Source organism: Pomacea canaliculata, linkage group LG1, assembly GCF_003073045.1.
Source record: "Pomacea canaliculata isolate SZHN2017 linkage group LG1, ASM307304v1, whole genome shotgun sequence".
Classification (NCBI taxonomy): domain Eukaryota; kingdom Metazoa; phylum Mollusca; class Gastropoda; order Architaenioglossa; family Ampullariidae; genus Pomacea; species Pomacea canaliculata.
This window is the reverse complement of record NC_037590.1, coordinates 44,671,188-44,693,040: the sequence shown is the minus strand read 5'-3', so window position 1 is coordinate 44,693,040 and position 21,853 is coordinate 44,671,188. Positions and strand designations below refer to the sequence as shown.

The window sequence follows — 21,853 nt, the reverse complement described above, 5'->3', positions numbered from 1 at the left end:
CCGCATTTCTGTCTGTCTGTCTGTCTGTCTGTCTGTCTGTCTGTCTGTCTGTCTGTCTGTCTGTCTGTCTGTCTGTCTGTCTGTCTGTCTGTCTGTCTGTCTGTCTGTCTGTCTGTCTGTCTGTCTGTCTGTCTGCAAACTCCTCTCATAGAACTCGTGTAGTGGACACGTTGATAAGCGCGACAGGTGACAAAGTATGGCTGTGGCACACACACATGCATATCTTCAAAGAGATAACAAAAACGCTTCTTTTACTCATTTTTAATTATCTTAGGCACCTTTTGTTTCGCAAAATAATCATTCTAAAATACAGACAATCTTCATTTACAAGTAAACATTGAGTTAATTAACTAGTTTCTGAATATATTAACTTAAACGTGTCTATCATATTTAAAAATGTATATTCTCGTTCCCTCAACTGTTTCTTTTAACCATCGCACAGCTGTCACAGAAGCGCAGTTTCAAATTGTGTTGGGTGAGCAGAAAGCATCATTTCATTGTCAAGCATCATTTTATAAGAAACAGAAAAATGTTGACTTAGGCCATTAAAACAGCATCAACATGAACTAACCGACACTAAGAAATGTTAGTCCTGCAATTCTTCGGGAAGTGAGGTTAGGAATCTCGGGGGACAGCTTTTGCTGAGGGCGGTACCCACCACCTCTCTTTGCTATCTTCCCTGAATCTTTTTTAAGGGGTCAAGGGTCAGGTACTCATTCAGCACCTGGGATGTTCGCTGCACCACACTGGAACCGAATCTGGGAGTGTGGAACCTCCAGCCTCGATCCACTCCTCCCTCCTCCGAACTCCATACCTGTGGTGCCTTGAAATGAGCTGAGTAAAGTCATTATAGACCCTAAGCGCTCCTGATAGTCAGGGTGAGAATCAGTTATTAGACAATAAAAATAAAATCTGACTATTTTCGTAATAATAAAACTAAAACAAGGAATTTTTACAACACACTGATACAAGAAACCCCCCAAACAAACACCCCCCCCCAAAAAAAAAAAAATTCCCCAAAGAAAATACAAAAACCCGCCACTAGTAAAAATCTCTATACTGTATACTGTCAAGGTATCACAGCCACTATTTTTGGTACCAATCCACAAAAAAAAACTAACTCTGACATCGCAAAAACTGTATCTTTCCTGCAATATTTCTAGAAAAATCAGAAGCTTTCTATATTTTGTATAAATTGATTCTGAACATCGTCAGGAGGTCTGTAGTGACAAAGCTGAAACTTGAAGTGACCAGGATCTCAGCCAATTTCCGCAATGAACTAATTAACCTCCCAATGAACGAATTAACCCTCCCTCTTTTTCCTGGCCTCTATCAGACGACAATGAAGGAAATGAAATTCCTTCTTCAGCTGAGACAACTGGATTCAGGAAAACAGTTTTAGCACAGATTTTCTTTTTTAACTTCAGAATGTAATTTCCTTAAATATTGCCATGGTAGAGGATTACTACAGAGACAGGCTAAATCAAGTCAAACGCAGATTAAACAAGAGTACTATATCATTAGAAAATATTACATTGTTGATCAAACCTGAAGGTAAATTTGTTGCGAAAACAACAAAAATCACTAAAAAGTAAGTAAACTGTTTACTGCTTGTTTGATGTTTGTGAACTGCTTCACTGGGGTCACGAAACAACAACACTGTTCAATTGTAGTAGGTCACTGGAAAAATTCATCAAGATCACAGAAAATACAGATATGACTACAACATGACAACCTCAGTGTTTTGAACTGTTTTATAAGATCAGTGTGCTCTACAAATGGCCTTCACTCAAATTTCAACTCACAGGTTCTAAACTTTTGCTTTTGATGCATTCATCACCTTATAATATCATTTGGTCAGTTTTCTTTATATTTTCATCTGTCTGAATACAGAACATTTGGCTTACATCCTTTTCCTCCTAGAACTGGCTTTGAGTACAACAGTCTTCATCGGAAATTTCCTCTGGTGTCGTTATCATTAGCATCATCGCCGTGATGATCACGAGATGCAGCTTGGGTAGAAGTGTTGGTCTTACTGTTAACACGCACGCGTACAGACACTCATACACATCAGCATATCCTACACAGGCAAAACTTCGCACACACGCACGCAAACACGCACGAACACACGCATGCATCCCCTCCCCCATCCGTTTGCTGGCTCTGTATTGTCTTTAAATCCTCGTGACCTGGTAGTCAGTTGGCGGATGGTATCCCTCCTCGTCGCTCTCCCCCTCCATGCCCCTGTTGATGTACCCTCGAGTGGGTCCCGCTGTTCCATCAGCGCCGTTGACGCCCCTGGCGGGTGTCTTTCCATTCCTCTCCCTGAGTTCATTTTCATCTGAGTAAGTGTGGGCAGGGTTGACCACTCCGTTGCTTTCCTTACTCTTGGTGCCGTTGGCACTGACCACAATGGTCTTGTCCAGCACGTCGCCCAGCGATTTACTGGCCAGTTCCTCCATCACCTTCAGTGTATCTTCCTCTGTCGGCATGTTGTCGTATTTCTGTGGAAAAAATAAAGAAACTTAGCTATGAGTACTTTCAAACTGAGTAGAGGAAAACATTCACAGAAAATGTCTTTGTACTAGTCATCGCGAGGCGACATCTTTACCTTTTATTCCTTCGTCCAGGAGTTCAGTTCTTAGAGTGTAAGCGCACTGAGACCACGTGATACGTTATGGCCAAGACACATCAAGACGCCGTATTGAATAATTCACTATTCTGTGATAACATCACCGGCAATCCTGACCTTCATTTGTAGCGATTTTAGGTATTAAATATAAATGACGAATGACAAACACGTTTGATCGCCATGTTAGACACGTGGACTACAAAACTGGCGTCTGAGGACGTAACCTTTGACACAGAGCTCATGCCGACGTCATGCTGGACAGCAGTTTCATGGCAGGGTGACAGTAATGTTCTTTAGGACAACTAATCTGATTTCTAACCGCAAACGTTTGGTCGCTTGCGGGGTTAAGTTAGAATCAGAGTTAGACAAAGAAGGGAGGGCCAGTGGCAGCTTTACCTGCTAACTGTCCAGAAACCTCACTTTTCTGAAAAGATACAGAGCTGGCGGAGGTGATACTAATGCTAATAGAATTTGTGAAGGGAATTTGAGTGTGTGGATGCGAGCTCACTTGCGTTGCACACAGAAGGTTACAAAACAAACCGACAGTCAACCGTGCAAAAAACAAGCGTCAGCAAACAAATGACGTCAGGACAAAAACATGAAGTGAGTGCCCGGATGATGAGCTGAAGAGTGAGCGAACGATATTCTTGATCATGCCTTAAAGAGATTGTGTTGAGGTCACATTTCAAGGATTTGAACGTAGACACACAGATCGAAAAAGAAGAGGCGACCGGTCAGTTGGCGGGGTTTACGGTGAGATATCTCAGACTACTGTCCGAGCTGGACTTAGTTTCAGGACCTCAGACAGCGCGATGGCGTGTCTCTGTAAAACATTCCTTACTCGAAACAGATCCACTACACAGGGAACATCATCAGTCAGACTGAGAGAGGCTATTGCAAGGAAGACCCAGATAGCAAGGAAACATTTTTAAAACGTTTTTAAAATGTTTACATGCTATCTGGGGATGACTTTAGCAAAAGCTTGCAAAAAGCTGTTGGCCATGTCTGGCACGTGACTCACTCCTTTGTGTACGATGCCAAAGCGCAGAGGCTTGCGTATAGACTCTGGCAGGAAGCGGAATGGCGGGATGATGTCGAAGATGGGGATGATCAGCTTGGGGTCCACTGTGGAGGGCCGCGTGTAGCCTGTCGGAAAAAACATCGTTGGTCAGGTACTTGATATGTGAAGCAGGTAAAATATTCAGACCGGCAACACTGACATCAAAATTACGGGTGAACAGGTGAGCAACAGAAAGCATGGGAGTAGGCACGAGAAAAAGAAATAAATAAGGAAGGAGAAGAATGAAAAGAAGGATGAAATGAGACGATTGGAAACAACCACGAAGTCTTTCTATTGTGGAAATACGTATCCGGCGTTAACCTCCCTAAATAAAATATATAAACAACAGTGATGTACTGCTATTGTGGAAATTCGAAAAAAACATTTAGATTTTCCCTCCACAAAATGCGATGTAAATAGAAATTAACTTTCGAGATATTTTCTTTTTCAAAAATACCTGTAAGGAAACTGATGATGAGTCCCACGATGACAACGGCAAGGACAGAATACATTCCATACCAGATGTAGGACAGAGTGTACAGGTAATACTCTGGTGATCTGCAACACAGGTACACATATAACCTTCAACCTCTAACCTCTGGCCTGTCATCATCGAGTTCGTACCAACCTTGTCAAAGTTCGCTGTTGTTACCTGTCACCTCTTCTGAGGTGAAGTGACAGTCACACCTCATGGTCTAGTGCCACGCTTTTTAGGTCAAGCACAAAAAGAGGTCAACTTCGTGACGTCACAAAATAAAACCTTTGACGTAATTCAAGACGACATTTTCTGCCCTATATCTAAACTATTAATAGTATGTCTATGTCAGGAGACTTGTCTACACCCAACGTCTATGTACGCTCAGTAGGATTTCAACTCGGCATCCACACAGATACTCACTTTTCCGTTGGTGTTGTAGAGCTGTTGGTGGATAAGGTTGTTGCTATCGTCGTCATGTGAGTCGTTGTTATGTTGCTTATGACGTTGAAGGAAAAGTTTCCACATCCTGACAGATTGAGGAAAGCTGGCGGTGGCTTGATGGGCGGCTTTTCGATAAAAGCGCCGACACCAATCCAGAACATGAAGACGAGGCTGAAAAAAAGTCCGCTAATGGCGCCCTGCAGAGGTAGATAAATAAATAAATAATTCATATACATAATGAAAAAACATGCTTTACAGAACGATCTCAACACAATTAAGCCCATACTTAGCCCTGTAATCTTTGATCTTCACGGGGAGTTGAGCAAACTGAAGTTAAAGCTTACTTTAGTCGTCAAAACTCCAGTGTCCTAAAGTTCGTTGGCAAAATGTGTTGACAGTGTACTGATAAACAAGTTTGGACTTTGCCAAAGTTTTAATGCCCAAACATTTGCCCCCAAAGCCATTGGATTCAATTGACCTTCACATAGTTTGGCCAAACGTTTGTCAATTCTCGACTTTTGCCCGAGTTAAGAAAATATAAAATATTCTACTTTGGACTTGCTGATTAATAAATGTCCTTTTAATGTGCGAAAGTCACGATCATCAGCTCCCAACACTTTACTTTAAACTATTTTGAGAAGACAAAGTAGCAGAAGAAGGTCTAGAAGGTTCTTACTCACCCACTGGTTGGCCCATGGACACATCATGCCGAGAGTGAAGACACCTAGAAGAGGACCAGCAATCATTCCAAACAAAGACAGCGCCGCCTGCAAAAGTCAGCGAAACAAACGACACTTTAGTTACCAAGACTACCTGTTCTTCTGTCTTTCTGCATTTCTGTTAACACACTGTACAAGTTGTTTGAGTGTAAAATGTGCTTTACACAGCGACACACACCAAGGACTACACCTATCTTCCTGTAGTCACAGACCCATGCGCTAGACACAAACGGCGAAGCAATGGTGGAGTCAGGGAATATCACGTGATATCACGTCGTCTGCTTCTCCCAGTCTATACCTTATTAACCACAACCTTACACCTACCCTACAGTCCTAGACGTTAGCCATCTGTTCTTCATTTTTATAGTGCTGCCCAGTCATCTGCCAGGCTCCAAAGGTCAGGTTCACGTTAGATGTATGAACCCTCCGGTTAGACCCGGTTAAGTCACATTTGTTCCCAAAAATAGTTAATAGGAAACTAAACACATTAATTTGAAATACTGTATCTTAGACACTTAATATACACATTAACTTACTGTACCTTAGATACTCAATATACACATTCACTTGAAGTATTGTACGTTAGATACATAATATACACACTAACTTACTGTACCTGCAGAACGTTTCCCAGCTGAGAAGCCACGTAGGTGAGAGCCAGACACAGAACCCCAAAGATGAGAGCTGGAAAAGGAACAAGGCATCATGGCGCCGTCAGAACAAAAATGTATTCAGTATTAAGAGTGCATACTACTCATGTTTGTAAACCGGCCACTTGTTATATACTGTTTGCTGTAAAACACAGTAAACAAATGTCATTACCGCCAATTATTGTGTCTACCTGTGTGTTTGTATGTCAGTGAGAAACGTTAAAGAACGAATGCATGACGGTCTAGCTACATCTTGATAAGAATCAACTGCCCCGGGGACAAACTGAGATCACATAGAAATGCCAGAGTTCATAATAAAAAGGAAAGAGGGACACATTACAGACAGAAACTTTGAGTCAGAGCTGCATCACCTGCACATGTGACATCAAACACCTGCATTTCGCGAACTCTTGTGCCTATTCACCCTTTCTCTAAGTCTACCTTTTCTTTCTTTTCAATTCATATGGGTTCACATACAGGCTCACACACTTTCTCCCCCCCTCTCTCTCTCTCACAGCTACACATGGCCATGACTTCCCCTCTTCAGATTATTGGTTCAAACGGAAACCTGGACCTGACCGAAGTGTCAGATGAAACAGAGCACTAACACCTGAAAGTATCACCTGGAGAAGTCTTTTTGAGCCTAAAGAGCAGCAGATACCACAAAGTGTAAAACTTAGGGCTAGAAAATTACTTTTAACGGGCCTGACTGTGAACACAAGTGTTTCCATGGGCCCTATCACCGAGCCCCTTGTCCTGGACCAGCAGGTGGACGGACCCTCCAGCACACAGGGCGTTAAACAAGGCGAGTAGTTCTGTTCTCATCCATTTGATGTGCAATGAAATATCATTGCCTGCAGATTTACAGCACACGCTCGTAAAGATTGGCGGTGCAGACACTAGATACACAGATATCTCCCTTCTACCAGATTTTATGTTGCATTCAAGTCATTTTTTATTAGTCATGACCTTCACATCAGGTTCAGCCTGTTTGATACAGGTCACAGAATAATACAAATATTTTTATTCACTTTTCAGTAATAATTTGTTGATGCACAATGCAAAAATAAAGGATTTATTTGACTTTGACCAAATGTACCCGTCAAGGGCCTAACTACGACCACGTGGTGCATACCGATGATCTGGGTGAGGCGGGTGGCCCACAGGTCGGAGATGTCTTTGGCCCAGTACAGTCTGACTACATCCTCCAGCACTGCGGCAGCTATTGAGTTCAGGCCGGAGGATATGGTGCTGAAACAAAGAACTCAGATGTTAATAATACATATGTCATCATGAGGTTTTTTTCTTCACACAACCATCGATGACATAATCGCGATTATGGACGAAGTGATGACAACGGAGGAAGGTCGTGACATGAATAATTCCACGAGACATGCTGACACGGCAGACGTGAAATGGTGAACAGAACAGTATTTTGTTAGTGAATAAAGGTTCGCAATACAGTAAAGCGACCAAACTTTTTTTAATGGAAATTGTTTTCAAACTTTAGGATCGTTAAAAAAAAGAAACCCCCGTTTAACTTCACACCACCTCCCTGAGTATTCGCCCACCCCACCCTGTCATGTATCTAGGGGACTATTCTAAGTCCAGTCTATACAACTCCAGAGACATTTGTGATGACATTAACATTTTCTGAATGGAACAGATAAAAAAGACTTTTCTCTTTTCTCATCAGACGAGAGTTGATGGGACAGTTACGGGTGGCACTGGGTACAACGCACCTGAGTGCTCCACTGAAGAGACAGGCCACGAACAGTCCTGGCAGACCGATGACATCACCAAGAACATCCATCACAAACAAGGGCAGAATCTGTGTCAAACACATCAAACAGTAAAACAGAATATGTCCCTTCTTCCTTCCTTCACCTGCCATCTCATCATCTTTTGTGTTTGTAGTTTACACCTGTGACAGTGTGTTTGTTACTCGTGCATTTCAAGCGCATGCAACTCTATCTCTCTCTCAAGCCAGGAAATGCTTTGTATTTTTATTATAAATGTTAACACCCCGTGGAATAAATTGGCGTCAACTTTATGGTGGATTTTAACATTTCTTCTACCTGAAGGGAAAGACAACCGGTTGTCACGTGCGTGCGTCTGACTGCGTGTTTGAGACAAAGAAAGAGAAAACAGACGACAATCAAGCGGGTAAAAAGGATTTGAGAAGAAAAATGAATTACCTGGTCCTTACTGTCGATGAGTTTGGCACCAATGGGGTCGCATTCACTGTAGAAAGCGTAGACGACGACGCCGATGAGACAGCCCAGGTACAAGATGCAGCACAGGCCAGGTGCGTTCAGGAGAAGAGCTCTGTGAAGACAAGAACATCACAGACCATACAATAGTCATCAACATGGCGAATGGTAAAATGTGGAATTATTTTCCATGTAGCAACTAATCATGCACAGTTATCATCAGTACTCACATCTGTCCTCGTCTGAGCGTGGGGCACGTGCATGCTCGCTGGACCTGCGCCTGGTTGACGCCGTAGATGGCCACCCAGGTGAAGTACCCGCCGATGGTCAGCGACCACACAGTGTGACGAACTGAAGGGTCGAAGCTCACACTGAAAGGGGTGACAGAAAACAGGTGTCACGACACTTCATTATCAATTATCACCACGCACTTGCACACAACACAACGTTCGGGAGGATGTTATGAAGGAGGAGGAGAACCCATCATGGTTGGCTCAAACATTACTTCGTCATGGCGCCGTACTTACTCATCGAACCTCACTCGATTGGACTGCTCCATCTTCTCCCAAGCCTTGGAAAAGCCGCCCACTGCAATGGAACCCTTGATGAGGACGGCCAGAAGGCCGACGAGCATAATGACCGTCTGGAAGCAGTCCGTCCACAGCACCGCCTTCATCCCTCCCTGCACACGTCACACGTCACACGTGACCTCACATGGCACGAGCGTCTTTTTGATGTTTAGTTCAGTTTAGACATCTGTCTCATGTCAACACTCGTTTCACTTTTTGTCAGCTTACATTTTACAAACTTACTTTCTTCAGTTATTCATCAGACATTTCATTTTGTACCGGTGAATAATATTTTTTCAACTGGCCATCAGGTAAGTGTCTCACCTTTTATCTGTTTACAATATTATACTTTTTATGGGACCTACAATTTTAATCTGTTTACGGTATTATATTTTTGAAAACTATTAAAAAAAATATTTCAGTATTTTTTTGATGCATGAGAACTCCGTCAGCATTGGGGCGGGACAGTCTACTAGCCGCAGAGTTTGTTGGGAAGAAGAACTTGTTGACCTCGTTGAATGTCTTGAAAAAGCGGCAACATCGTACAGTTGCTGTGTATATATGTGTGTATTTGTGTACAAGTTGCAGGTCTGACACACACAAGTATGTTACTTTGTGTGTATCTGTGTATGTGTGTACAGGATGCAGGTCTGACACCCACAAGTATGTTACTTTGTGTGTATCTGTGTATGTGTGTACAGGATGCAGGTCTGACACTCACAAATGCAGTGTAGATGGTGCACACTACTCCCACGGAAACAACCGAACCCCACAGGGTGAAGCCAGTCACTGCAACAACAGAATGAGCCAGGAGAGGTTAATGGAGAAATAAAGAAATGAAAGGACATCATAAGATGAATAATATAACAGGCCGTAAATAACTACGCCATTCTCTCAGTCCCAGCAGTCCTAACATGTACAAAATACCAACATGATGTGAGGTCGACTAACTCATATCGGAGGGTGATAATGCAACTTGACATCTTGCCACATTGAGAACACCCATGAGTTTCCATCACTGAAGAGTGTTTACTGTAGTCGGTGTCGTTCAGCATCCAGGAAAGGTCAGGTGGGGTCATATCAAGCATCACTACTTAGTTTCCACACTTAGCATGTACAACATGGACATGAATGTTTCCACGTTACTTTATTACAACAATTAGAATGTCTCGAACAGACAGAGGGCATCTTATACTAAAAGCAAGAGATAAAATAAAGAATCAGAAAACAAAACTGCAAAACAATATTTAAATGTCATCCAAACCCTCCACAAGTGAACCTCATAAAAATTACCGAGTCGCGCTCGCCGTTAGACAAGAATTAAACCTTTTATCAAATGAAAAATGTTAACGAGTGTAGCTCAGCCGGATCTCTAGAAACATGAAGTGTTCTCGCGGAAAACAACATTATAGTCTTGTTTACGAAGTGAACACTTCTCACCTGCATTCAGGGCCAGCGACGGTGCGTAGAGTACTATAGCCATGTACATGGTCTGAAACACAGACACGAGACAAAATGAGAGTTGCACAGACTACTACAGCCATCGTACTGTCTGAACACATAGTGACAAAGATAACGAACTAGAGTTGTACCAATTAGTTTGAAATAATGAAATATATTAACAAGACAAAGGACAACTGTCACAGTAACGGCGTAGAGACCAAGGTGACTTGTGGCGGCTGTCTCTTTCGTCTTACATCTCGTGTGCACATAGTAAACCACGAACTTGTATCACTGGACTGCTGGCAGACGATTTATCCAATTAACCACTAAAACGAGGCAGGTGTGTACACAGCTTCCGGTTTAGTCACATTCATTGTTAAGGCTCGCCGAGACTAACAGTGGAGCACTTCACAAGAGGCTAAGCGTTGGTCTCGGTAGACAGACAGCAGTCCACCTACTCACATCCGTGGCACAGTCGAACGCGCATAAACAAAAAAGCACAAACTAGCTAAGTAAATAGCGTCGTTACTTGGAAACTCATCCTAAACATTAGCTTCATTAATCATTAGAAGACATTCCTGAGTGAGGCACCTACCATCTGGACAACGAAGGTCATGGAGGCTGCGGTCCTGACCATCTTGCTGAACCTTTTCTCTAGGTACTGCAAAGACATATTTCTTCGGTTATTATTTGAAAACTGAGATGATAATAATAATAACAATAATAATAGCAACAGCAATAACAAAATGCGTGATTTGTACAGCGCTTACTCGTACTCGTAAGGAGCGTACTTTTAGTGCTTGAGACAAGAACGAGGCATGAACAACATACAAAGGACGGAAGGATAAACAACAGTAGTGATGACTATGAAAAGACTAATATAGACCAAAACCACAAAGAGAAAAGAGGAAACAAGCTAAAAGTTTCGTGATTCAGTCGAGGAATAACTAGTAGGGAAGTAGCAATAAACGGAAAAAAGGGATGATGGATGAACAAAGACGAGCATTGTGAGGACTGAGGTTAGGAGAAATACTCAAGGAAGAAGTGTGTTTACAGTTCAGATTTGAAGGATTCAATAACGAGTAGGTGGCGGAGATGGAAATGGAGAGAGTTACATTGTTTTGCCATAAAAACTAAAAATCCTGTGACCGTATGTTGTTGTTCTGGTGACAGGAGTAGTTAGGGTAGGGTCATCAGATTATAACTTAGTTGTCTGGAGTTTGTGAAGGAGGTGTGAGGGGCAGAGGAGCAGCCTGTGAGCAGTAATGTTGCAGTAATCAAGAAAGAACAAACATACAGACAAGAGTGATGGTAGCGGGTGTAGACAGATTGTGACGGATGGCACCGATCTTATGTAACATAATAGTCAGACTGACAGACAGTTGTAATTTGTCTATCATAATAGTTAGACTGACACACAGCTGTGGCTTGTCTGTCTAGGGAGATGTCAGCAATGACAATGACTCAGAGATGTCTGACCGACGAGGTGAAGGCGATGTCGGTCTCGCCCACCTTGATGTGCAAGGACAGACTGACGAACGATGATTGATGTCTGTCACCATCCTCTCCTTGCTGTTGCTCACACAGGATTGTATGTGCACGGAGAGAGGAGCGGCACAGTTGTGAGTCGTCAGCAGATGATTGATGAGCAACATGGTGAGTGGATGGATGATGAAAGTGGCTTTGTGTACAAACTGAACAGGATAGGGGCCGAGCATTGAGCCCTGGGGCACCCACAAGAAAGTGGAGGAGGGGAGGTGTCAGACCGTCGACACAGTCTGGGTCCTCTCAGTGTCATAGAAGCTGAATCATACTAGTGTGGACCAGAAATTCCGTAAATGTCCCTGTGTATATGTGTCTGTATGTATGATATTGTGTATACATGTTTGTGTGTGTATATGTGTCTGTGTCTATGATATGTGTGTATACATGTTTGTGTGTGTATATATGTGTCTGTATGTATGATATGTGTGTATACATGTTTGCGTGTGTATGTAGTTTTTCTTCTACATAGCTATAGCACATCTCTCTGCGCCTGGGAAGGACACAGAACATCATAAGCAACTTCAGGTAATCATTGGAGCAGACTGTTAATTGCTGATTCCTGTTGAGTAACACCGGTTCCTTCCGTTCCGACCAAATTCCATCGATCAGAGCCTTGACATGTTCATGAACAGTTGTGAGCGTTCATCTCTTGTCTTGAGCATGACCGAGACCGCCAGCAGAATTCAAACTCCTATTTCATTTTTCTCAGGACGCTTGAGGATGGATTTCAATGATTCTCAGGACGCTTGAGGATGGATTTCAATGATTTTATCAGCGAATTATGTGCACTAAGCTGCATCATATTTTTTTAAAACATTTATTTTGCCTCTACAACAACCTTAAAATGCAGTTGTCGTTTTCCTTTTGTCACACGTGACATCTTGAGACGACATGAGCGTGTGACAAACACACTGAACCTCTAATACTTACAGTAAACAAATTCTGAAAGAAAGACCCTCTAGCACTGAGTGACGGTCAACATTGGGAACCATTGAAGGGTGGATTGTAGGACACCCGAAACCCGGTGAAGTCCGTTGGTGTCACCTGTATTGCGAGCAAGGACGGGAGGACTAAGCGGATTGGTTGTATTCAAAGTGTGTTTACACCTTGCCCCAGTTCCACTTTCTGGTTCTTTGTCGGGTATGGAAACAAGCAGGAGTACGGGTGCAGGAATTTTCCTTGGCCTTGAACTTGGGTTTGTTTGAAAGGTAAGTAAATACTCATTTGGCAGGTATGCCATGTCACCCAGTTTTTCAAAAATTTGCCCGTGTTTCCATGTTGTAAACATTTTCTATTTTTGTTTATCCTGCACACAACAAGAGAATTATAAAGTCGATAATATCTTTAGTTCCTCTTTTGAAGCCATTCGGGTGGTTGGTTTATTTAGCAGGAAAGTGCTTCCACCTTGATGTGACTTCGCGCTATGGGTGAAGAAGGAGAGAACCAGGAGCACACGGAGACAACTCCCGACAACAGCCTTGTGGACAGGTGTCACATACAGCATCCCGATGCGAGATTTGAACCCTACTGCAGGTAACAGCGAGTGTTTTAACCACTACACTACCCGGCAGCCCTATAAAACCATCGTTAACTCAGTTCCCTTTTTGTACCCAGGGGTTTCTAGGTCAAAGTTCTTGAACATGGGTGTCGGAAAACTTGTCGTGAGTGATGACATTTGGGACACACACTTGTCATTTCATGTCCCCTCCAGATCACAGGAATGCTAGAGGCAAGGCGAAGACTAGACCTTTAAACTTCTTCTTTATTTATGCTTCACTGTTCACGCAGTCAATCAGTCAAACACAGAAAATATTAGACAGACAGATGTAATATCGTTCTTAATCACTGCGGGGAAAGTGTCCGAAAATATTCAAGTAAATAAATGTTGGTTTGGTACGTAAACAGAATATATATGTATATTTTTTTCACTAACTGTTTAAAAGCTGTTCAGTAAACATGACTTCAGCTAAACATTATTTGCGGGAGTCGACCCCCTGCAGAGACACCAGCGACCCCCAAGTCGGTAAGAACCGCACATAAAGGACATGAACTACAGGTACTCTGCTTGATATTCCGGGTGCCTCATACGGGTAGACACCAGGAGGCTCACAGCCACGCTGTGAAAGTTTACGTCAATCAACACTTTCTGGCCTCCAACCTCCAGTAACTTTCCTCCACAAGTCTCTCTTCTCTGTTGTATCTGTTGTAATAAAGCCTCTCTACTCTCTTCTTGCTGCCAGAGCAAGGACATCGTGTTTGCTCACCTGTCGCAGCCTTGACCTAACCTACAAACTAACCGATCTACCTATGTGACAGCCCCCTCCCCATCCTATTTCATCCACGATGTCCTTAGAGCTCGTGACCATTATTTTACACCAATCCTACAAAAACAAAATTCTATGACTGCTCTCAGAAGGCAGCATTTGCTGGTACGGGTAGCCCTCACCCTGAACCTTCTCCTTTAACCCAAAGTCAAAGATACCTTGTTATAAACTTCGAATGACCCTGATTTGGGTTTAATTATCCATTTGGCAAAGCATGAAATTACTGATGGTTCCAGACTAACTCTGAGAAGGGGGGAGGTCATTTACACCGCGGATGAATAAAACCTTCCTAAAGGAGAGACCGTTGGCGACACCAACTGCCAGCAGTCTACAACAGTCTTATTCAATCACATACCCGGAGCTCATCCTAGGGTGGTGTACACTGACCACACCACTCACATGGAACATCTTCGTCGATCTTCAGACCATCTTAGCAGCATTTCAAACACGGTGGGGATAGTTAGACCACCTGTAACTAAAGCCACCCGAGAATGTAAGCTGCCTGCTGACTACACCACCTACCCCTCGCCTCTACCCACGTTTGCACTCGCTACACAGGCGACTTGCCACATCACTCAAGGTCCCATTGTTTTCAGCAGAATACCCAACCCTCGGTGTGAACATGTCTGTAACCGTACCTGCGAGGTTATGCCCCCTTCACTTAGTGAAGAATGGACGTGAGCAGGCAACTGGAGACAACTCTCGACATTATCATCAGCCCCGAAACAAATTCGATGAGTGAAGAAGACAATCTCAGGCGCTGAATAGCAAGATAACAATTATTACACCTCTGTCTAATCATATCCCTGACTTGTAGAGCAGACCCCCGGTGACAGGAGAGATAAGTTATGATAATGAAGTGCCCTGGGAGGCTGCATCCTTGCGATGGTCGCCCTTCAGTTCTTTTCTACACGACTGATTTCTCTGCAAAATTAGTTCAAGACTAATCTTAGCATCAGAGGTGTGATGTAACGGTTTGTTCCTAAGATTTTCATCAGCTGCCACTGGGATAAAAATATTCCACAATTAATTATCTTTACTTCTGCAAGCATTTTCAGAAACAGGGTTAGTGAAAATTTTGCCAACACTAATCAGACTGCGGCATTTCTTCTAGGGGCCATCTGTTCCCTGCGAAATGTGTCCAGAATTTAAATGGAACTTTGTGTGAACATGATGGCGAACACACTGTATACTCCAACACTGGAGTCCAGGTTGTTCCACCTTGACCGTTAATACCTTTGCCCGTTGACGTCATCGTCGTCGGTTGAGACTGGGGGACTGGAGGGACTGGTGCAGACGATGGGAGGCACAAACACAATCTACGGGTCTCTAGCTCTTGTTCCAATTAACCAGCAGCTGCAATGTGCTTGACGATGACCCGGATGTTTATGAGAAAAAAGAAATGTCGTGGTCATTAACGACGTTCATGTACTGGGCCGGATGTGGCAGATGACTCAAGCTGGCAGGTTCCCCTACTCACCAGATAACACACGTGGCCCTTGGTCACGGGGGTAGGGGGTGACATCCTACAATTCTCAGGAATAATTTAAAGCTGATACGCAAATTATTTTAATTATAGGCACAGGTGTGAAATAGCAAGGGACCACAATAACACGGAGGGTGAATGGCAGAGCAACAAGTCCAGGAGGAGGAGGAGGAGGAGGAGGAGGACTTTAGCAGAGGCCAAGACCAGAACTCAAGGTTGCTGCTAATTAAAGTCTGTGAGTCGGCACCTGTCTCCACCTTGAAGCAAGGGCGCCTGTGTGTGCCCCGACAAACTGCCATCTGTACCTGAAAACACAAAGTGTGGCAACTGGCTGCAGGCCAATTCTTGTCCTTCCTACTGAACCCACATCACCTGGCCTAGAGGCGTGTCTGTCCTACCTGTGCCAACGTCATTTAACCTACAGGTACGTCGACGTCAAGGTAAGCTGTTGAGATGCACCTGATGGGGTACAACGGTGGATCTCTCAGAGGACACGAGTCGTCTTCTACTACCACATGAGATTACAAACACACCGATTCTCTCCTACCAGACGAGATTATTCGAGAACGGCGCGGGACAGCAAAATAAATAAATATTAATATAATAAATACAGTAAACAAATATTTACCTGACGAAGATAAAGCGAAGAGTGAAATAATAAATAAATAATCTGAGGTAGGCAGAGGTTTGGGATTCACCGTCAGAATGCCGAGAATTTTTTTTTTCGAACTAGCTTAATAATCTGATATATCGATGTCAACAAAACAAATCAAAACAAAGAAAAAAAATCAAAGACGAACGGAAAAAAACCAAAGCAAATCAAAACAAGACAACGAAACAACACATAGCAAAGCAAAACACCATAAAACTAAACAAAACCGAATACTCACAAAAATTTAAAAAAAAAAAAAATCTGAAAATAAAAACCAAAACCAAAAACCCACCAAACAAGAAAAACAAACAAACAAAAAACAACCCCCAACCGAAGAAACAAACAAACCAAAAAAAAAAAAAAATACAAACAAGAAAATACAAAACAAAAACGAAAACACAAACGAAAGACTGTTGTAAAGCGACAAGACCACGAGATGACTAGAGAAAAGTCGAGACGAGAGAAGACGAGACTGTCCGAGACTGGGACACCGACCTCGTAGACACTGGTGACCCTGAGCATGTAGAAGATGGGGACATACAGGTAGGCGGCGCCGAACATGACCGCCGTGTAGCCCAGGCCGATCCAGAAGTACATGGAGTTGTAGGCGTACATCTCCACGGGGACCCCCAGCAGCGTGACGGCCGACATGAAGCTGGCCACCATGGACAGCGCCACGGGCAGCACGTGCATGTTGCGGCCCGCCATCAGGAAGTCCTTCAGGTTCTTGTTGCGCCGGTCCTTCCACGCATGGTAGAAGCCGATGCCAGCGGAGATGACCAAGATGGCGGCGAAGATGGCGTAGTCGAGAGGAGTGAATCGTTTGGTCTGTCCTGTCACGATGCTGATGTCAGACGACATTGTAACGTGTCTGTGGGAGCGGCTTCTTGTGGACTGAAATAGAAACTCTTGGTTGAACACAATGTCAGGAAATGTTCCACGAAGTTTTTTTAGTAGCAGGGTCTAAGATGCAGCTGGAAGAGTTCAGATAACAACAACAATGAATTTTTTTGTCTTCAGGTTTGGTGAAGAATTCCCGTTGGAATGTGATATGTACTATAGTCAAAAACAATGTTATTATTTTTCACAAGAATTGCTGGCGCTTTTGTCCCACTCTCTTCCTCACGAGTATGGCGATGAGCAGCTGCTACAGTCCAGGTGGCGGTGCACGTGGGAGCCTAGACGTCGAGGGACAAAGGTTGAACGAGTTCCAGACTTTCAGTAAAGATCGGTGCTGGCAGTTTCTTCAGATGTAAAAAAGAGCAGACAACTGTTGAAAAAAATTCATGATAGTGGCAATCAAACGAAAATTTAAAGTAAAAACTAGCTAAAACTTCTATAAATTCTTTAGGGATAGAAATCGCTTTATTGATTTGATTTATTTCCTTTGGAGGTTAATCCATCAAAACACAGACAGCAAAGTCAGTATTGACTTGCTTTGTTGATTGTCATTGAAGAGTTCGAAAGAAATAACAAAAATATTTCGACTTGAAATGCAAGCCCGAAAAGTACGACAGAAAATTAAAAATGGTAGCAAATGACACGGTACTTACCAACTTTTGTACATATGGCTATAGTAAGATGCTTTCAGTTTTTGTCAGGTTCTGTAAGACACTAATGGCAGCAGCAGCACACGGAGGTAAAAAGTAGAGAACAGAACAGCTCAGGACAAAGACTGGTGGAGCAGATCGTTTGCCTTCTGGATGGTTGAGGTTGACTGGCCTCTCCACCGACTGGCTGGAGACGAGGCTGGTAGTCGTGGTCAGGTCGGGGACTCTGTATCATCAGACTCGGATGGATTTCACAGCTGCCCGCCTGGCCTTAACTTTCCAACATAAGGTCTCTCCAAAGTCAGTTGTGACCCTTGAGAGAGACGTCAGTCACACGACAACAACGACTGCTGCAGGTGCTGTCCGTGCCGGGGGCTGCGACAGTTGTGAGGCGGTGCGGCAGTCGACAGGTGATCAAAGGACTGCCTGGCAATGACGTCCAGTCAGACGTCTTCACCACCTGTAGGCGTCGGGAAGGAAGGAAGGAGGGAGAGCAAGGGAGGGGAGCAGAGGTGTGCAGGGGAGGCAATGCTGTGGTGTGTGTGTGAGATATGGCGGCGGAGGAGTCGGCGGATCAGATGACGCAAGGTGGCGAAGGTTTATGGGTGTATGATACCGCCCTCTTTATTTATTGTAATCTTGCTGTAGCAGGCGTGCACACCCGTCCTTGTCTCCCTCCCTGCGGTAGGTAGATGACTGGCGAGTATCACTGGCTGTGTCAACAGGACGCAGAGCCTGGATGGTTGTGGTTGTCAACTCTTGTCAACACCACCCTTGCCGGATGGACCCTGTGACAGAAGGTGGCAGGCCAATTGGTCATGCTTTTTGCACAGCAGACGAAACAGTTCCGTCTCACACAATGTACTTACTTTCAAAACTAATCACGAGCAGATGACTGCGATAAGTCAACCTTTAAATAAGCAACTAATAACTAGTGAAACCGACGGAAAACAAACCACAGTAAAAACATTAATATACGTTTTCATTGATAACTATCAAATGCAGACATTTCTGAAGTAATTTGTCTGGACGGTTTATTTGTAAGAAAACATATTTTTTATTTAACTACTTATATTTTAATGTATCTATGGAGACAGTTCAATATTCTCGGTAATTGTAATTAATGCGGAGGGTAAAGTTGAAAGCCATGAAAAGGGAAGAAGGCAAAGAGCGAAAAAAAAAAAAAAACAGAAAAAAGAAAAATGTAGTTGGCTATTTTTATTTTGCTTTCGATATCTTTGTCTTTGTATATCTTTGTCTTCGCCTGTTTTTGACAAGCGCCTCGTAACTAGGTGAAATGAAGAGAACTTTCTTTCCTCCTCTACCCCTTCTCTCTCTCTACACACACACACAGACACAACATGTGATTATTTTGTTTGTGAATATGTACAGCCACGCCCTACTACATGCAGTGAAATGAGTTTGTTTATGTTTCACTCAGGTGTTGTCGGGAAGACTAATCGCTCGCCGAAGCCAACATCCATTGACTGGGAGCTAAGGGTCCAGGAGTTAAAAATGCGGTGCACTTAAATCCAATAACACTTCCGTTTACGACACGCTCCAGTGAACTTGCTAAATATGAACTCTGTCAAACGAGTCCGGGTCACGGCCGTGGCGTCGTCGTTCAGGGACCCGGATGTCAGTGCAAACACCGGCACACAGCGCGACTTTAAGGACTAGTAGGTCAAGTATTCGCCCTGAGCACACTGACCGCCACAACCTCCTGCACCTCCACCTTCACCTCCACCTCCTCGAATGTTTTGTGGAAATCTTCAAGTTTGTCGTTTCGTCCTCGTCTTCTTGATTCTTGCAACTCGTCGTCCACATCATCTCCAAGGTACAGTCGACACTCATCTGCTGATTGTCGTCTTGCAAGCACTTGTGGACAGGGACATCAACCTGGTCTGTTCTTACCCACTGGACCACTCGTATTCCAATGATCAAAGCATCGGCTTACTACGACAACCTGCCAGGTGGAAGGTTGCTAGGTTTGTGATTGTCTCTGGTCAGCAGTTGTTTCGAGTTGTACGGACAACTGCTCTGAGCCTCGTTGTGATAAACTGGTCATTAGGTCCTCATTGCCTTGCCATGTCCTCATTTAGTTGTCTTTAGGGCATCGATCGGTACAGTAGAAGAGAATGTAGAAGCTAATGGTGGTGGGCGTAGAGGTGTTTTCACTCTTGTTCGAAGTACACTGACCTCTGACCCCCGATGCTGCAAACACGCAAAGTGTTGTTATGTTCAATGAACCCGTGCGACCTGCTGCCGGCTGACATGCGCAGAGAGATCCTTACAGGTGTGGCGGGGTGGAGGGAAGAGGTTTATGACCTCCGACACACTTGGCGATAGAAATCGTGACACCTCGACAACTCATAGATTTTAAAGCCGTGTTCTCCCCTCGACTCTTACTTCAATCCTTCTCTCTCTCCTCCCTTCCCATGGTGCACAGCATACAAAGTACAGAAAGGTGTTTACTATACTGTAGACTGGTCGTCAAAATACTTGCTGAAAAACCTGCTATTATCGTTAACTTTACCTTGGTGTTGTTTTAATTAATATTTTTAAACTATTAGATGAGCAGTTTATATTTAAAATAATTTTTGTTCAGTTGAAAGTTGCACGGAGGAGTGCGAAGTCGTGGCTTTCATCGCGAACTAAATTAGATGAAGTAATCTAATTCTTGGGGTAAGTGTAAGCTGGGAGTAGGCTGTATCCTCCAACAAATATTTTCTTTCAAGTTATTTTACTGAACGAAGAACACTGACAGCAGAAGGAAAGATCATTGAGTGAGGAGACAGTTGACAGAAGGACGACTAACTCCACCGACAACTTTTACACGAGTGTCGATGGTGGGCGTCTTCACAGTAATGAAGTCATCGAGCTTGGTGGGCTTTACTTAAAGTGAAATAATAGAATAATATATAACACACACACACACATTTCAATATGCACGGCCCCACAAGCACCACAGGAATATCATCAAATGTCGGGTGTAAGAAGATTCGAGTGAAGCAGCCACGTCCATTACAGACTCAAAACAAATATTTGTTAAAAACTTTTGCAGGCTCTAGCATTCGATGGGATGTGTGATGAAATCCGTCATTCAACAAACTACAACCACGACACTTTGTGACAAGGTAGTCAAGCGGTCATATACTCACATAAACTATTCAGTGAACAAGCAAGGTGCACCTCTCGCTGGTCTTCTGTCATTATCTACATCTAACATTCACTCAACCAACAAGCTGCACATCTCTTTCGTGTCGTTTTATTTTTGCTTAGCCTTCAACTATCCGTTAATTTTGTAATTAATAATCAATGTCAATAAATGTTTGCGCGGTAAAATATTTATCACAAAAGAGACTAAAGAATCTATTGAAGATACATGACAAAAAATAAGTTTAAAAAATGAAAGAACTTGAAAATGGATACATCGTACTGACCTGAACAGCTGTCCCAAAGTGAGTGTCTAGCTGTGGAGCCAGTGCGGCAGCACGCACGCACGCACACAGACAGACGCACGCACACGAGGTGTAGTCCGTGTGTACCTGTCTGTAGTGTCGGTGCGTTCAGTTTTGATGTTGAGCCACATTGAAACAAGTCGTCTCCCCACTTGAAGCAAACATATATACAACCTTGTACACACCCACACACACACGCACACACACACACGCGCACACACGGGGGCCGACAGCCTCAGCCGGCGGGCGGTGAACGTACCGGCGCCGTGACCTTTGCCCGCTGTTCCTCCTTCCCGGATTTGAAGGTTTTTAAAAGTGTTTTTAAGGTCAGTCGCCTCGAACAGAATAACTTGTGTATGGTGAGGTTGAGCTGAAGGCATTTCCTTCTACCTCTGGTGAAGTATGGCCTGTCTGCGCCTTTCCAACAACGAGATCGTTTGCCGGATATTCAGAGATTTATGAAAGTGTCCCCAGGCTCTTACCTTTACTTCAAGACAAGTATCTATATTTTGAGATATACATATTTAAGCAATATCTACTTTATGAAAATAAATTTGCTCCTTCCCATCAATTTCACTAATTGATTATAACAACTACACCTTTAGGCAGGTGATACCACTCTACTACAGA

The 21,853-nt window shown here is 43.5% G+C and overlaps 1 protein-coding gene across 2 annotated transcripts; it reads right to left on the bottom strand.

Annotated features, from left to right (window-relative positions):
• Positions 1-246: 246 nt before the first annotated feature.
• LOC112563625 (sodium-dependent multivitamin transporter-like) lies at positions 247-21,425 on the bottom strand. Of its 2 annotated transcripts, none has more exons than XM_025237798.1 (17): positions 21,206-21,425; positions 17,766-18,550; positions 16,708-17,482; positions 10,801-10,866; positions 10,203-10,254; positions 9,484-9,551; positions 8,721-8,875; positions 8,424-8,564; positions 8,179-8,308; positions 7,723-7,811; positions 7,116-7,231; positions 5,947-6,014; positions 5,292-5,378; positions 4,591-4,808; positions 4,150-4,250; positions 3,654-3,778; positions 247-2,504 (listed from the first exon to the last, which is right to left on the bottom strand). In XM_025237798.1, exons 3-17 carry the CDS (start codon positions 17,071-17,073, stop codon positions 2,175-2,177), a joined length of 2,112 nt encoding a protein of 703 aa, XP_025093583.1. In that variant the 5' UTR covers positions 17,074-17,482; positions 17,766-18,550; positions 21,206-21,425; the 3' UTR covers positions 247-2,174. The 2 variants fall into 2 exon arrangements, with proteins under 2 accessions (XP_025093583.1, XP_025093591.1); XM_025237806.1 differs by having other exon boundaries at positions 16,708-17,456.
• Between the last annotated feature and the right edge of the window lie 428 nt (positions 21,426-21,853).

Excerpts from the sequence above, each read along its gene's own strand:
- LOC112563625 (XM_025237798.1), bottom strand. The coding sequence starts at position 17,073 with ATGTCGTCTGACATCAGCATCGTGACAGGACAGACCAAACGATTCACT. Across the intron at positions 8,309-8,423 it reads ACGCTCAGACGAGGACAGAT|AGCTCTTCTCCTGAACGCAC; the intron begins GTGAGTACTGAT and ends TTGTCTTCACAG. Across the intron at positions 7,812-8,178 it reads TCATCGACAGTAAGGACCAG|ATTCTGCCCTTGTTTGTGAT; the intron begins GTAATTCATTTT and ends TGTTTGACACAG.